Genomic DNA, 16101 nt, shown 5'->3' on the forward strand with positions numbered 1-16101 from the left:
AGGTCTCTTCTTCTTCTCACGCATCATCTTCGCTTGTGAGCCATTTGTGTTTTCCGGCCATGGGCTTTGACTTTGGTGGCGCAGGGCGAATGAGCCTTATTTCGCCCCCCCCCCCCCCCCCCCTTCGACAGGCAGTGTGGAGTCCGGCTTTAGAATTATATCACATCCTGGCTGGGTTTAGGTAGAGGGCCTCTTCTCTCTATCTTCTACAGTTCGGGCCAGGCTTCCTCCTAGGTTTTGTTTTTCTGGATTGCCCTTGAGCCCATTTATTCGTGTATTAACCCTTCTTTGTGACTTTGGCTTTTTTTTATGGTCTCAACTTGTCGGACAGGCTCGTTTGATGCACAGCCAACGACCGACGAATGGCTCGAATGACTCCTGAATTGGATCCACGAATCCTCATTGTACATCACGACGGAGATGAGAAGAAAATAAAGGAGAGGAGATGGAAGAGGATCGAGTAGATCTCGAATAAGGTCCATGTATTTTCAGCATCTTGATCATTTCTCTTAGAGATATTTCGCTATATAACGAGAAGAGAGGACAATGATTGAACTGAAGATGTGTCTAGACGGCTAATTTGGTCATGTATAGAGTAGTAAATGTACTTAGCAACCCGGGATGTCCGTCTCTCTCTCTCTCTCTCTCTCCTACTACAGGATCTTCCTAGAGATAAAGCATAGCAGTAGCAGTAGCAGGAGAAGACTTCTCGCATAAAACTGTGGACCACAATGAGACCAAGTGTTGAGGTGAGAGCAAGAAACTGTCCGTGAATGATCGAGTAGCTAAACTCCCCCTCTTTCTCCAATGTCGTGAAGCCATTGTCTATGTCAGCGCAGAGATAAAGGTTGAATCTGATTTGACTTTTTTTCAGGCTTGCTTCTGAGCTCGAATTCGCGCAGGATGACAGATTTGACTGCCCAGTACAGACGGAGAGGTATTTTGCCAACCCAGGTTGAAGAAAACCGTATAAGAATGGAAAAAGACATCTGTCACAGAGACATAGACCTCTTCAACGACCAACCGAAAATTAATGGAAAGAAAAAAGTAAGAGCAGATTTCTCAAATCAAGATCTGCTTCGAGATGGAACAATCCAACAAATCATCACATCATAATATCATGAACCTTCCACCCTTCCCTCCACCCTTCCTACTCCCATCCCTCTCTGTCTCTCTCTCTCTTTCAGCATCAACATCAATGCAAAACAAAAAATATAGTGACTTAGAAATCTTTCAACCCCGGGAACCCAACCCAATCCGCTCCTCTCGCCGCAGAATTCGCGCCTTATCCCCGGGAAGCGGTTTCAATTCGTCGCTTGGATTGACTTTCTTGCCAAGATCACCTTCGCCCACTCCGTTGCCGAATGCTGGCTGTTGCGCGCCCGACTCGGTGTTCTTGCGGAGGAGAGATTCTTCAAAGGCGGCGATGTCTTCGGATGTGATTGCGATGGCGGTGGGTTTGCGGCGAAGCATGATGGTATGTTGAGATGAATTTTTTTTCCCTTTGTTTTGTTGCCCTTTTATTCTTTTTTCTGCTTTTTTATTTGGGCTCGCTTTCTTGCTTTCTTGCTTTCCCGGTCCTAGGGTATTTGGTCTTTCTTCTTTCGGGGGGAAGGGGGTTTTTTGGACGGGGAGAAGGTGTGATTGAGGTTCTGTAGATGGGTGGGATAGGAATAAATAGATGATGGATAGGTAGGTAGGGTGAAGCTGTCAGATCCTTGCAGAATGATGATGGATTTGGTTGTTGATGGTGATGTTGATGTTGATGATTGATATTCCGGGGTTGTTGCCGCGGCGAGGAAGAGTATTGGCTGGTGGACTGACGACGATGTTCACCGCCTACTTGAATGGAGGAACCTTGTGTCTGTGGAGGAAGGTCTCGATTTTACTTTCTTTTACTTTGAATAAAAAAATAGATAGATAGCAGGTTCAATGTTATACTGCATGGTAGTAACACCTATACACATTGTGCCATGCCAGACAGTAAACAACAGTCAACAACAGTCAACAACAGTCAACAACAATATCAAAATGATGCTACAACCAGAGAGTGATGGAGTAAATGAGATTTGTCGCGCGTCTATCTATACCACGTGACCTCCAACCCGGGCAGCTGCAAAAGTTGTTGTATCCGCCCGCGAGAAGGCCCCCGTCGAGTGTCGTTGACAATCGTTTCACGCCGACCAGCAACCTCACAACACAAAATGATCCGGTCACAGCTAAGGCAAATTGTCCAGCATGGCGACCGTGTCTGGGTGGGCATGAACATGCCCATCCGCCACTTCTCTGTCTCTTCTGTGGCGGCCGCAGAGGGTCCGACGAACCCTCCACCAGGTATGCGAGCAGCATCTTTTTTTCTTTGCCAATTGGCCCCTTCTTTTTTTGGTTTTCTATTTGTACTTTCACGTATGGGCTTTTTGGCAGGATATCGCATACAAGGAAATAAAATGGAGAAAAAGCAGTGCTAACTGCTTTCGCTGAGGGCGGGAAAATCAAACAGCTCGAGGTGAACCCAGACAGAGACCCGCATCCACGGGACCTCCTCGCAAACCTCGACCTTCTAGCAGACCTGCGCCGTCTACCGGAGCTGGTGGAAATGGAACTGCAAACAAGAATGCAGCGGGCACTACCTTCAAACCTCGTCCCGCTCGTGCCATCGACGCCCGGTCCCTGGCCGCGGCGCCCCGTACCGGAGGCGAGCCACCCAAGATCATTCGCCGGCCTCGTCTGCGCACTGGACCGCCCGGAAAGACTCTGCCTGGTCGTAAGGGCAAGCCCGGCGCCAAGAACACCCAGAAACCCCGGCGCACCAAGAAGAAGGTCCGTCGCGCCGCGGAGGACTTTGACGAAGACGAGACTGTGGCGGCGGCGATCAAAAAGCACGAAGAGGATCGAGACTTGCAGATGCGTCCGAAGCCGGTCCGATACGAGCCCAAGGAGATTGATTTTTCCGCCTTGAAGGAAACTTGGCCTGCTCTGCCAACGAACACGTTTGCTCGCTCGGCGACGGTCATTGAGAAGTTGACGACGCTGAGCGGGCGATTCCCGAACGGGTACGTGCCGCCTCATGAGTTGGGTCGGCGACTGTGGAAGGGCCAGAGCGTTCTCTTCGAGACCGAGGCGGAGAAGATCGAGGCGTTGGAAGAAGTCAAGCGCTTGTCTCAGGCTCGCGCGGACAAGATCTCTCAGAAGAAGGGAGAGCCTGTCGAGCCTCGCGAGGTCAAGTTTGCTGCTGTCAGCAAGGAAGATACCCAGCAGTTGATGGAGGTCTATGTGCAGGGAAAGTATCCGGCCGTGGAGGCTGGTAAAGATCAACCCGCCGTCATGGGCGAAGTGCTGAGAAACTTGCGCAATAACTCTACTTATCAGACTGCGGGCAAGCGGCCCCAGTTCCTGGCCAAGGTTGAATCTTTGTTGGCGTCGAGTCGTGTCAAGCGATCTTAATGGGCTCATGGGGGGTTTAATCCCCAAGATATTCGCTCGTTGGGTCTTTGTACTTCATCTTTTTGTTTTTGTTTTACTTGAAAACGCACATGAATGGGTGCTTGGCAGAGTGTGCTTCTACTGTACTATATCAATCCCTGCATTCGGAACTTTTGCTTGCTTATCTTCGAAGCCTTTCTTCCTCTTTCTTCCTTGCTCATGACCTCGTCGTTGCCCTTTCAGGTCCAAGAAATTCGGTCTAGTGGGTTGTCTTTCCTCTCCCCCCGTAGGTTCCGTGCAATGAAGGTGTAAGGAATATGACTATGTATGGAGTTCGGGCTGTCTGCTTCCATGCCGTACTTTTGATAGATTTACAACCATCACTTTTGATATCATCACAAGTATATGAAGTCCCTGACTTTACCCTCTGTCTCTCTCACTCAACTATTCATGCCTGCTCCAAACTCTTCTTAGCCGCGTCAAACAAATCCTTGACATCTTTCTGGCCCTTCTCCGCCACCTTCTCCATCTGATCATGCGCTTTGCGCACATCATCTGGTCGAGCAATCTTCTTCTTCTGCATATCTTGAAGACGCTTGTGGATCGAGCCTCGAGCATCGCGGACCGCACCCGCGGCCTTTTCAAAAGCCTGTCGGGCAGCCTGAACGTTCTTGTCTCGGGACTCCTTTGTCGGTGGTGGAATGGGGATATTCAATTGCAGCGCATTGTGGGGATCAGCCTGGGGGGTCAAAGATAGATTGGAGGAAATGACTGCCGAGGAGACTGGTTTGATGTGCTAGAGACCAGAGGAATGAGAAGATGGTTAGCCTTTTTCCCCGTCTAATTTTGGATAGCAAGGTCTTCCACTGGAGTGATCGCCAAAAAAACCCCCCTCTTTTCTTCCCTTCTCTTCCCTTTTGGCTTATAACTCACCTCTTCTTCTGCGACCAGAATGGTCACCATCCGTCCTCCCTTGGGGACAACTTGCGCCAAATCGCCTAATCGGGCCGTGTCTTGGCCGTCCTTGCTTAATGAGACCTTCAACCCTTCCAGAACCGCTGTGTTGAAACGACCGCCAGAGCGAAGCTTGGAGAGATCATCTTTGAGTCGAGAGATCGCGCTTGTGATGCCCGAGTGGAGAGTGGAGAGATCGTAAGGGTCCTCGACATCGGCGCCGGCGCCAGTGGCGGCAGAGCCGGAAGATCCTGATGATTCACCGTCTGAGTTGGAGTTCTTCTTGGCGGCCTTGTCCTTCTTCTTGTATAAGGTTGGCGAGGTGGTGAAGGTGCGGGTGTATTGGGAGGTGGTGGTTGGGCTTGGACGAGGTGTGGCCGTCAAGTGCGGCGATGGCTTTAATGAGCGGCATTGGGCAATGCTGCTGCGCAAGGGGAGCACTGGGAACCGGAGGCGAGTAATAAGACGATGCATGGTGGGAGAGAATGATTGCAAAGTTCTGAGACAAGGGAAATGGGAGAGGAGATCAGAGTGGTGCTCGTGATTTCTGCGAGCTCAGGAAAGCTCTCGTGAGGACGGACCGAGGACGGAAAAAGCTATGACGATAAGATAAGAGACCGTACGAGGATCGCCATCGAAAGACATGGCGCTTCTCGAGTCCACATTCAATGATCAGACCGACATTCGAGACAGTCTTTACCTGAACTTCTTATCAATTGAGCCCTCCATGAGCAATGCTTCTAACAGCGTCTTGAGTGTTCCTTGTCCAGTCTGGGGGATTGGGTGCATTGTTAAATCATCGAACCTGTCCATCGTCATGAGCTACGGAGGTACAGAGACAGTGGAAAGATTTGTATGAAAAAAAGAATATGAATGAAAAGGTCGTTACACATTAAATTTGCAACGTCGATCCTCGTCTACATGAAAAGGCGAACTTTTTAACATCTGGAGGTGAGGAAAAAAGGAGAATCTGCGCCCAGTTTGGTCCGGTGTGAATCACAAATAACAAATCAAAAAAAAGAAACCGTTGACCGCACGCTGCTCCAGAATCTAGATGGCGCAGATACTTGACCGGTTGAACGTAGCCGGAAAAGACAGAGCAGGCATTGGGTCATCCCATTTTCATATCTCGCGTTTAGCGGGTGGCCATGGCCTTGGTGATCAGGCGCTTGAGGGCAAGCTCCTTCTTCTTGAGGTCCTCGGGGGAGGAGTCCTCGATCTCGAGCTGGGCCATGGCGTCGCTGAGAGCAGACTCGATCTTCTCCTTGTTGCCACGCTTGAGCTTCATGGACATGGAGGGGTCGGAGACGATCTCCTCAACACGGGAGATGTAGGACTCGAGCTGCTGGCGAGACTCGAACTTCTTGGTGAACTCCTCGTCGCTGGACTTGAACTTGGCAGCGTCTAAAAGGGAGGGAAAGAGAAAGCAAGTCAGTAAGGTTTTTCGCGTTTCAATCGGGATCAAAGGAATGCTTACCCTCAACCATCTGCTCAATCTCAGTGCTGGACAGCTTGCCGACAGCGTTGGAGATGGTGATGTTGGCACTGCGGCCGGAGCTCTTCTCAGTGGCGGTAACCTTCAGGATACCGTTGACGTCGACCTCGAAGACACACTCAAGAGCGGCCTCACCAGCGCGCATGGGAGGAATGGGAGCCAGAGTGAACTCGCCGAGGGAGGTGTTGTCAGCACAGTTGGTACGCTCACCCTGGTAGACAGGGAACTGGACGGTGCTCTGGTTGTCGACAACGGTGGTGAAGGTACGCTTCTTGATGGTGGGGACGGTCTGACCACGGTTGACAACGGGGGCGAAGATGTTGCCCTCCATGGCGACACCGAGGGAGAGAGGAACGACATCGAGCAGGAGGAGGTCCTGGGTCTCGGCGGAGGTGGCCTTGCCGGAAAGGATACCGGCCTGGACGGCAGCACCGTAGGCAACAGCCTCATCGGGGTTGATGCTCTGTAGGAAGGCTAATTAGCAACCGTAATCGTTCGATATGGGGGGTACCAGCGCAAAGGGTTCTTACCTTCTCGAGCTTCTTGCCATCGAAGAAGTCGCTGAGGAGCTTCTGGATACGGGGAATACGGGTGGAACCACCAACGAGGACGATCTCGTCAACCTTGGACTTCTCCATACCAGCGTCCTTCAGGACCTGCTGGACAGGCTCGAGAGTACCGGAGAAGGCCTTGGCGTTCAGGTCCTCGAAACGGGCACGGGTGATGGAGGAGTTGAAGTCCTCACCGTCGAAGAGAGAGTCGATCTCAACGGTGGTCTGGGTGGCGTTGGAGAGAGTACGCTTGGCACGCTCGCAAGCAGTGCGGAGACGACGGAGGGCACGGGCATCGCCGGACAGGTCCTTGCCGGTCTTCTTGTTGAACTCCTTCTTGAAGTGGTCCAAGAGGTTGGTGTCGAAGTCCTGACCACCAAGGTGAGTGTCACCAGCGGTAGCCTTGACGGTGAAGACACCACCCTGGATGTTCAGCAGGGAAACATCGAAAGTACCACCACCGAGATCGTAGATGAGGACGTTGCGCTCCTTGTCAGACTTGCCGGAGCCGAGACCGTAGGCGATAGCAGCGGCAGTAGGCTCGTTGATGATACGGAGAACGTTGAGGCCAGCGATGGCACCGGCATCCTTGGTGGCCTGACGCTGGTTGTCGTTGAAGTAAGCGGGCACGGTGATGACGGCCTTCTCAACCTTCTTGCCGAGCTTGGTCTCAGCAACCTCCTTCATCTATTCGTGGTGAACCAGTATTAGCATTTGATACAGATGAAAATTTCGTTGCGGGGGTCTCTCCTCTGCTAGGAACCACTCACCTTCATGAGGACCATGGAGGAGATCTCCTGGGGAGTGAAAGTCTTGATCTCACCGAGGTACTCAACCTCGACGGCGGGGGCGGTACCCTGAGCAACGACCTTGAAGGGCCAGGACTCAACATCCTTCTTGACGATGGGGTCATCGAAGGGACGACCGATCAGACGCCTGTTTTTTTCAAGTCAGTCGATGTGCAATGCATTGAATGGAGAGACAGAGTTGTCAAGATGAGATTCGGGTTCGCAATGGGATCGACTCGTCGAGTCATTGGATGACACTCACTTGATGTCGAAGATGGTGTTCTTGGGGTTCATAGCAGCCTGGTTCTTGGCGGCCTCACCAATCAGACGCTCCTTGTCGGTGAAGGAGACGAAAGAGGGAGTGGTGTAGCTACCCTGGTCGTTGGCAACTGTTTACTCCAGTTAGTTTCGTGGCAACGGATGATACTGCGTGGAGCGAGGAAAAACGCACTGATCTCAACGTTGGTACCCTCATAGTTGGCAACGCAAGAGTAGGTGGTGCCTAAACACAGGTTGAGTCAGTAAATGTAGAGAATTTGATTCCATTGGCATCTGACATACCAAGATCGATACCGATGGCACCGTCGTAAACCTCGAGATCCGCCATTGTGATGTGTGGTGGGTGAAAAATGGGAGAGTGGGAAAGGGTTAGGAGGAGGGGTTGTGCCGGGGAGGGAATTTTTTTTTTTTATAAACGGGATGCCAGTGTGCCACACATCGCCGGGCAGAAAAATTTGCGGCAGCGGTGAATCACGTGCTACATGGGGGGTGGTTGGTGGCCTCCGGGGGTTTTACGAAGCCTGTCGATAATTGGGGGAAATCGTCTGGATTTTTCGGGAGTCTAACTTATTTTTGTTTGGGGAGAAAAAAAAAATCCATTTTGGGACTTCATTCATCTGCGTCAGCAATAGTACTGTGGTTTTGGTTCATGAAATCTCTGTCAATAATACGATTTGTGAAGCAGTGCTGTCTTTGATTCTTCTCGTCTTTTTCTTCGAGTGCTTTTTTTTCTCAATTCGTAGGTGTTGCTGATCGTCTCAGACTCTCGGGCGTCTAATCGATGCATTATTTACCGTGATCACTACTGGCACCTGTGGATAATGGCACACTATGAGTATGCTGATGCTTAGCTTGGATCCATGCAGAGTGTCGAATCTGAAATCTTGGGAAATCAAGGTCTTCAGCAAGTGTGAGGTGGTCGTAAGTGGCCAACGCCATTCTGCCACGCACTAACCATTCCACTTGAAGATCCTCAGGATCTGATTCCCTAATCAGGATCCAGAGTTGAATAAGATAAAGATTCGGGGTTCCCTCTGCCTCGGTCGCGCATCCACCTCTTTCATAGTGTTATAGTTGAGGCAATTCTAGTAAACAGACCGTTGAGCAGTTCACTGCGAGATGCTTCTTTTCACAGGTGCACTCACAGGAGGGAAATAAGTGTGCAAAAGTGATAGAATCCTGTGACTCTTAGCAAGGTCGTACACCCAAAAAGGCCAACCTACATTATACTAAGCGGACTTGCAGTTGTTTACTCGAGCTCCTGCGTAAACAATCTATCCTTGAAGAAAATGAAGAAAATACCCATCTCCAATGTGGGACAAGACACTGCCCGCTGGGCCGCTACGGCTGATACCAGAGATCAGGCCCGTAGCAAGGACAATGGAGGATCCGCTTTTTGTGGGGCATTCTAGAATCCGCTAACGACAGGCTGAGTATACGTGAAATGTGTAGTTGTAGGAATGAAAGGCCATGAACAGAATGATATGTCTCTATATTGCAAGATCATAAGGCTTCGTGTAGTATTACGCGATCATCCCTAGGTGGTCTGCCCCAAAAGACTCCACGAGCTGTGCCCATACTGCCTCGATGGTGCAGCAGGTAGAACATACTAGAGGTCAAACGGTCAGTGGGATCTTGACTACCAGGTACCCTATTGGTTTCACGCTTTCCATGATGCATTGAACATTCAAAGGCCCGTCATTGATCGGGTCGACTGGGCAAACCTTAAATCAAACCGAGTCTGGTATCTAAGCGAGCATATATTGGCCAAATTCTATGAGCTCAGCAGACAGAATGAAACTTTGCTAGAGCCCAGCCGAACTGACCGGAAAGCCAAAGCGGCTGACACGAACCACTCCTTCTCCACGCCGGGGCTCTTCATCTGGTCCATAGGCGAACAACACAGAACAAATCATTATGACTGTGAAAGCGCCTCATCCTAAAAATCCTTCTTTTAGCAGCAATAGTAGATCTAGATATACGCTACCAAAGTAAGAAACAGAGCTGCCCTCGCGGTCTAGACTAACCACATTTGATGGAGTTCCCTCTGACCGACTAAACGAACGATCTAAGCCCAATATTCCCCCAGAAAATTGAACCAACACTGTAGCCGACCAATGTCGCTGATCAAGGTCCTGTTTCATGGAGAGTACACGATGGGATGAATCTGCGCCCTCCCTTTGGAGATAGCTGCGGCCACTGCCATGCTGGACAAAACACACAGCAGGCTTCCCCAACACAGGAATGACTACATGAGTCAGTCTCTGAGCCCGTAGCTTTGCTCTCGATGCTCGCAGACTACCGCTTCTCTCCGGCTGCCCTTGCAGCCTAGATCATCGAAGCCGACCAAATGCTCCATCAAGCAGACGCATACCTCGCCATACAATTCCAGCTAGGAATCTCAAATAAAGATCAGAAAGCGGCTCATGATGAGATGGAAACCGCCCTCCTCATTCAAGGCAGGTATGGTGAGGCCCTTGAGAACTTCAATTGGTCACGAGCGGTCTAGGAATGGTCCGGCTCGAAGGAGCTTGCTCGGAATGACCCGTCTCCCCGTCTTCACATGAACTGCAAAGCTTTGTGGCGGGGCAGCGGTCAGTGTAGTGGTTACTTTGCGAATGAGAAACTCCCCGGATTGAACCCGTCGTGGAGATCCTGACGGGTACTCTTGGGTTTCCCTTGTCAAAAGAGAGTGCCCACTTGACACTACATCTGGGCCTCATCTGAGCAAATACAAGATCTGTGTATCTTACCTAAGAGGGAGATCGGAGATTGGATCAAGGATCGAGCTTCTCTACTCTACGCAAACAGGGCACCTCGAAAGGAATATCCGCTGTCATCATCAGGACTACAGAAACAAAATTGTATGATGAAGGAGAATGGGAGAATAGGTGAATTACACAGTGACGAATTGATGGGGTGCGACTAAACGACTGGATGCACCGAAACCTCCTTTTCCTCCAACTGTGATTTCCCTCAAGAGAACAGGAGCTGGGCGTCTGAACCGGTCCATACCTGATCACCGCAGCAGATTGACAAAGATAGTGACCCGCTCGTAATCGATCTCTGTGCCGGGAGGACCAGTTTTCGGGACCCCCCGTGCAGGACCAGCAATGGCTTCCAGATCGATCTTCGTGGTCCCCGGGGGCAGAGGAAGATCATACGCCAGTCCTGATGGGTCGTTCGTGGACGGATGAAGCCGTTGCACCCCCACAAGAGCAATCATCTTGACATGTCTCTGGGCATTTCCCGGTAATACCTTGGGTCTGATCGTCAGCAAATTATGAGATGCAGGGAGATTGATGGTCACTGATTGTTGAGAGAAAGTGTCGGATGGTGGAATATCTAAACTGAAGCTTCGTTGCAATGCGAGGGAGGGATGAGTCGAAATGTGCACATTTCGAATGAGAGCGGAGCTGGCGTCTGTGAAGAAGTTAGTTTGTGACATGTATGGGTGAATATGGCACTTTGTTTGTTTTTCCAAGTCAAAAAGAAGAGAGTCTAGATTTTTTTTCATCTTTTGCAGGCGCAACTGTTGTGGCCATTGAATCGTCGGTGAAGAATAACTAGGGATGCGTCACACGAGGAGGATCTCACCTTGACCTGGCCGCCTCAAGACCGAATCCAGGGGAGACACGGGAGCCGGCGGCGGAGCGGGGGTAGGAGCAGGAGCTGTAACTGGGTCAGCAAGTGAGTCTGTATCGAGTGGGATTGGGTTTGCAAGACTAAAAAGGAAGTCAATCTTACTCTCTTGAGGCTCCGATGGGACACTATGCAAGCCGTTCGGCGCTCCTGCGGTCTCGGAGGGCGGAGGGACTTGCCCCGCACTCTCACTCTTCACCACGCTTGGTCCATCTTGGGCCGTCGCAGATGCCGCTGAAGGCTGCTCCGCTACAGACGGCGTGGTTGCTGCGCTGGATTTACTGGGGCTAGCCAGATGTCGTCGCAAAGACCGGTATCGTGGCGATATGCGATGCGTGTCGGCTTCTTGGCTTGCCGAGGTAGTCCTCGTCGTGTCTGGTTGCCGTTTCACTGCATCGCCATCACCTGTGACGCCAGAGGGCGTTTCGTCGTCCTTGAAAGGTGTCTCGGAGGTCTGTCCAGTCACCTTCAAGGTTAATCTTTGCGGCCTCGACTCCAGATTGGTTGCGCTCATTTTCAACTTGATACGAGGCTTTTCGGGGTGGCCATCTACCTGAATGGGATCTGGAACGTGTTTCTTGGCTTCGGCGACCCTTCTCTTGAAATGCTTCTGTTTTTTTCATAAGAAAAAGGGGGTCTCACGTCAGTGATGCTCACACAGGATATCAAGTCATTAGTGCGGTGGAAAAGGGGGGGGGGGGGGGGGGGGGAAGGGTGAGTGCGATGGCATACCTCCAGAATCCCCGCGAGTGTTGAAATGTCACTGCCATCCTCGTTGTACTCTCTCGCATTGCGCCAGATATATGCGACCTCGTCCTCGAAGGATTTCCACGTGGGAAATGCGGTTGTTCGTGTAGGATTCTTGCGACTGTCGGTACCGCGCACTTGCTTTTGAATGGTCCGGAGGGATGTAGGGTGCTGGATGATCTCGTAGTAATCACGATAAAGATTGCGATCGGGCTTTCCAATGAAGGGATAGGCGACGTCCTCTCCGCTATACATCAATCAGATTGGAGCCAACTTCAACCACCTGGCACTCAGCCGGGAACTCACTCGTCATCTTTCAACCGAGTCAATTCGGTCATGATCTTATCCTGCGCTGCTTGAAGGGTGTCACCCTCAAAGTCTTCCTCGGGTTCCTGCTCGTCTTCGGGGGCTGCAGAGTCTCCCTCTTCCTCGGCCTCCTCTGCAGCTTCGGAGGCCTCACGAGATGGCGATTGCTCAGCTTCATCGGGGCTGACGGGGCTTTCTTCCTGTCCAGACACATGAGATGGTCAGCGGCGCGCGGAGTACAGCCAGGATGCTTATCGCACTGCGCTTCACGATGCGATCATGACACAAACGCATGTGATGCGCGTGGGCTGATTGGACGTGTCGCGCAAACAGGTCCACGCTCAGCCAGCGACCCAAGATCCATGGACGGACGCTCAATTCGAGCATCTTCCTCGTGGGGAACGGGGAGGGCGCAAGACAAACAGTGCGGCGACTTACAGACACCTTCCGGCGCTTTTGGCCGCGGAGCCTCACATCCGGGGAAGCAGCAGCCGCCCCACGCCTTTTTGTGCTCATTTCAGAGAATAGACAATGAATCCCCTTGGATTAATTCCTGGATCAGCCAACAAGAGGGATTTGAGTGCAATTAAATGAACAAGGATATCGAAGCATCCATACCTCGACGTGTGTCGATACGCGCTGCGCTCATCCGGGTGGAGACCTACCGCCGCCTTAGGTAAGTAAATAAAGTACCGCCCGGATAATGTGGAATCTGGAGTTTGTATTTACAATACCGACTCTTTCACAAAAGAACCCCAGGGATGCAGGCCATGCGACGCACGGCACTGCAAGGGCGCGTTTCACACTGTATAGATTACCCGGTCTCCTGGTATTGACCAATTGAGCCATTCTTCTTCTCTTGGCCGCCTCTAACCTAAAGCCAGAGGCTCCGCTCTGTGTGGAAAGTTTCATCGCATTATGAGTCCTATGCATCCCATCTGCACGCCGATTAAGACATCACTGGATGAATGGTGATTCTCGACCAGATGCAGGAATTTCCTGCGCTTTGTCAAGACTGAAATTGCTTTCATAGGACAATTTGTCAAAATACAGGCCATCAGCACTCTTGACGCGTGATCAAATATATTCCCAAGTTATTTCCAAAGTCGAGCTTCTTGTCCGGACCGACAGAAATATACCTACTTCTTCACATGAGAAATGTTTAAAAAAGGGCACCGAAGAGCGAGTTTTCATAACCCTAGCCTCGCCATCAATGGCAGTGCCCAGAATGCCCAGCATAATTTCTCTTCCTTAAACCTGATGGTGGAATGGAGCCTTTTAAAAGCCCAGCGACTTGATTGCTCGTTCGTTCGATGTCCTTGGAAAGTCAGTGACCACGACCATGAAGACGTATTATTTCAGGTGTCAACCTGCCGGAGTCAAATCCACACAAGTTGAATTGAGTGAGGCTCGAACAAAAAAAGAGAGCAGAAAAAACAGCGAAAAAACAGGAGAATTCAAGCACGGAAAACCGAAGAAAGTAAAAATGAAACAGTACCTGAAACGACTTTCAGGTTTTGCTTTCGAACAGCTTCCATGAACATACTAGAACCTCACTTTGCTTCTTGTTTTAAGATCACAGGACGCCATGCCAACTACCCACCTCGTAATGGACACCTTGTCTCTCAGGCCCCACATCTTCCCCTCCATTTTCCGCGTCCCGCAAAGCAAAGCCGATTCTTTGGCAAAACAAGGCCCTCAACCCAACTTTCACGGTCGTTTTATTTCTCGCTTTTTGCGCCAGCTTCCTGTCGCACCAAGAGCCTTAGAACCAAGCTTTAGCCGTTGTGTCTTCCTGTGGTCTGCGGAATTTGCTCTGTTAGTCAATGTGCTCCTCCCTCTCTATTGCCGGCTCGCAAAATCTGAAAACTAACCAACCCATGAGCGAAAAGACACCACCACCGCGCCACGTCCGCATCTTTCCCAACTCTGCCACGACAACACAAAAATGGATATCGATATGAGCAGAAGGAACAAGAAGCCTCGTCTCCTGTTGGAGTCTGAGCGCGAGCGCCTAGACGAGTTCATTGACTCGATTCACTACTCCGCACGGTACGCAAGGAATGCGGCACGAGACTTTGATCGCTCGCACATGTTGATTGATGGCCGCCTTCCATAGATACTCGGACGACAAGTTTGAATACCGCCACGTGCAACTGCCGAAGAACATGCTCAAGAAGATCCCCGCGGACTACTTTGACAGCGCCAAGGGAACGTTGAAATTACTTTGGGAAGAAGAGTGGCGAGCGCTCGGCATCACACAGGTGCGGTTTCTATCCCTCCACCTTTGGCTGTGCGAATATGCATTCGGGAACACATACTGATCTTCATGCGTGTCTTCAGAGTCTGGGATGGGAGCATTATGAGGTCCATGAGCCCGAGCCTCATATTCTACTCTTCAAGTAAGCGTCCCCTTCCCTCTTCGCCCCAGAACGTGGAGATTGTCCTCAACTCTTGTGGCTGACATTCTTGAAGACGACCTCTGTGAGGGGCACAGGTGTCCTTCGCGTGATATACTCACGCCCTGTGAAGAGCTCGGCGATTCTCCAGTTGGCTTTTTTTTCTTCTTCTATTTCCTGTGTTTTCATTTTATTTCTCGTTACTCAGCGAAACATAACTGCCCATGGTCGGTCATTTTACTTTTCAATTCCTCTTTTTATTTGCTGTTCTTTTTGCCCCTTCCCCTCATCATACTTGGGTGATCTTTGTCGAGCACGTCCAATTCAATAGGGTCTGTCGCAAATTCGGAAAAGGAGTTGGAATGAGATGTGATCTTTGTTTGGAGGGTGGATACCAACCTGGGCATGCAAATTCTTCCGTTCGAACTATAGCTGAGATCTAGCGTATCTCACGCGTGCGCTATTGGATGACCGTGGCTGTCAGACAACATTTTTCTCGAACCACTCTTTCCATTGCGCCTCGGTGAAGCTGCTACTGATCCCGCGCTCCTCCACTCCCTGCAATAATGATTTAGTGAGTTCCGGTCCCGATTGCGGTGTTTGCCATTCTGTTCAGTAGAAGGGGAGGGGGGGGGGGGGGGGCTGATCCTCATACATTGAAGAAGACGGTTGGCGTCACATGAACTCCAATCACGCGGTTTGTCTGGTTCAATGTCAGATATTTGCCTTGCGCTTGACGGCAAAGGTATCTCACCTTGGTCATCCACTTGATATCATCAGTCACTTGATTACCGACGTTCAATGCGTCAGGGTTGTCTGCAGTCTCGGGGATCACTAGCATGTCGAGGAATTTCTTCTCGTCGACGCCGACCGATCCGGCAATCTTGGCCAAGCGCTCATATGTCTTGTTGCGCGTCTCGTTTACGACATTGATGTCGAAGAATTCCTTCTGGTGCTTGAACAGGGCGCCACTGAAGTCCCAGAACTTCTCCGGCGCCAAGCGGAGAACTGCGGCCGCAGCTTCGTGAGTGAGAGTGGACGATGGGTGCCACGGCTGAATCTGCTGCCGGAAGATGACTTGAAGCCGAGAGCTGTACTTTTGGGCGACGGGGGAGCCGTCGGCATAGAAGGTTTTGAACATCTTGGCAGAGAACTAGGGCGACGTAGAATGTTAACAAGGTTCGGATCTAAAGATTCAAACGCACGATTCATCTTACTGGGCAGACAAAATCAAGATCTGCTCTCTCTAGGTATTAGCCGCTCAGACATGAAGATGGACCACTTTTTTGTTCAAACATTAAACCTACATATCTCGAGGGTGTGCTGAGCCTCTGGTGGAATAGCTCGGAAGAGCTTCAGACCTGCGTACTTGGGTGGGACCGACATGCTGTCTCGAGATGCGATCTACTTGTCGATAAGTGGTAAGAGGTCGGCGGGCGAGATCACTAGTAGAATGTACAATGCTTCTTGAAGATTATAATAGAAAGCTTCTTGGTAATATGATCTTCGTGTCGAAA

The 16101-nt window shown here is 50.8% G+C and overlaps 8 protein-coding genes across 8 annotated transcripts; 2 read left to right on the forward strand and 6 right to left on the reverse strand.

Annotated features, from left to right (window-relative positions):
• Positions 1-1233: 1233 nt before the first annotated feature.
• On the reverse strand, positions 1234-1473 carry POX_c04422 (uncharacterized protein; the record flags this gene model as incomplete). The annotated part of the gene is made up of 1 exon (XM_050113301.1): positions 1234-1473. One exon carries the CDS (start codon positions 1471-1473, stop codon positions 1234-1236), a length of 240 nt encoding a protein of 79 aa, XP_049970857.1.
• A 731-nt stretch (positions 1474-2204) lies between these two features.
• Positions 2205-3444, forward strand: POX_c04423 (uncharacterized protein; the record flags this gene model as incomplete). Its single annotated transcript, XM_050113302.1, has 2 exons — positions 2205-2334; positions 2483-3444. 2 exons carry the CDS (start codon positions 2205-2207, stop codon positions 3442-3444), a joined length of 1092 nt encoding a protein of 363 aa, XP_049970858.1.
• Positions 3445-3871: 427 nt separating this feature from the next.
• On the reverse strand, positions 3872-4851 carry POX_c04424 (uncharacterized protein; the record flags this gene model as incomplete). Its single annotated transcript, XM_050113303.1, has 2 exons — positions 3872-4219; positions 4357-4851. The coding sequence occupies 2 exons, from the start codon at positions 4849-4851 to the stop codon at positions 3872-3874; spliced, it is 843 nt and encodes a 280-aa protein (XP_049970859.1).
• Positions 4852-5512: 661 nt separating this feature from the next.
• POX_c04425 (Ribosome-associated molecular chaperone SSB1) lies at positions 5513-7818 on the reverse strand (the record flags this gene model as incomplete). Its single annotated transcript, XM_050113304.1, has 7 exons — positions 5513-5781; positions 5855-6335; positions 6403-7110; positions 7194-7359; positions 7474-7600; positions 7663-7713; positions 7773-7818. 7 exons carry the CDS (start codon positions 7816-7818, stop codon positions 5513-5515), a joined length of 1848 nt encoding a protein of 615 aa, XP_049970860.1.
• Positions 7819-8276: 458 nt separating this feature from the next.
• On the reverse strand, positions 8277-8429 carry POX_c04426 (uncharacterized protein; the record flags this gene model as incomplete). Its single annotated transcript, XM_050113305.1, has 1 exon — positions 8277-8429. The coding sequence occupies one exon, from the start codon at positions 8427-8429 to the stop codon at positions 8277-8279; it is 153 nt and encodes a 50-aa protein (XP_049970861.1).
• A 2080-nt stretch (positions 8430-10509) lies between these two features.
• On the reverse strand, positions 10510-12701 carry POX_c04427 (uncharacterized protein; the record flags this gene model as incomplete). Its single annotated transcript, XM_050113306.1, has 6 exons — positions 10510-10913; positions 11088-11162; positions 11238-11742; positions 11865-12126; positions 12186-12385; positions 12624-12701. The coding sequence occupies 6 exons, from the start codon at positions 12699-12701 to the stop codon at positions 10510-10512; spliced, it is 1524 nt and encodes a 507-aa protein (XP_049970862.1).
• A 1432-nt stretch (positions 12702-14133) lies between these two features.
• On the forward strand, positions 14134-14591 carry POX_c04428 (Cyclin-dependent kinases regulatory subunit; the record flags this gene model as incomplete). The annotated part of the gene is made up of 3 exons (XM_050113307.1): positions 14134-14237; positions 14305-14449; positions 14529-14591. The coding sequence occupies 3 exons, from the start codon at positions 14134-14136 to the stop codon at positions 14589-14591; spliced, it is 312 nt and encodes a 103-aa protein (XP_049970863.1).
• A 473-nt stretch (positions 14592-15064) lies between these two features.
• POX_c04429 (uncharacterized protein) lies at positions 15065-15970 on the reverse strand (the record flags this gene model as incomplete). The annotated part of the gene is made up of 5 exons (XM_050113308.1): positions 15065-15142; positions 15240-15287; positions 15339-15737; positions 15802-15821; positions 15892-15970. The coding sequence occupies 5 exons, from the start codon at positions 15968-15970 to the stop codon at positions 15065-15067; spliced, it is 624 nt and encodes a 207-aa protein (XP_049970864.1).
• Between the last annotated feature and the right edge of the window lie 131 nt (positions 15971-16101).

This window comes from Penicillium oxalicum, chromosome III (genome assembly GCF_001723175.1).
Source record: "Penicillium oxalicum strain HP7-1 chromosome III, whole genome shotgun sequence".
Lineage (NCBI taxonomy): Eukaryota > Fungi > Ascomycota > Eurotiomycetes > Eurotiales > Aspergillaceae > Penicillium > Penicillium oxalicum.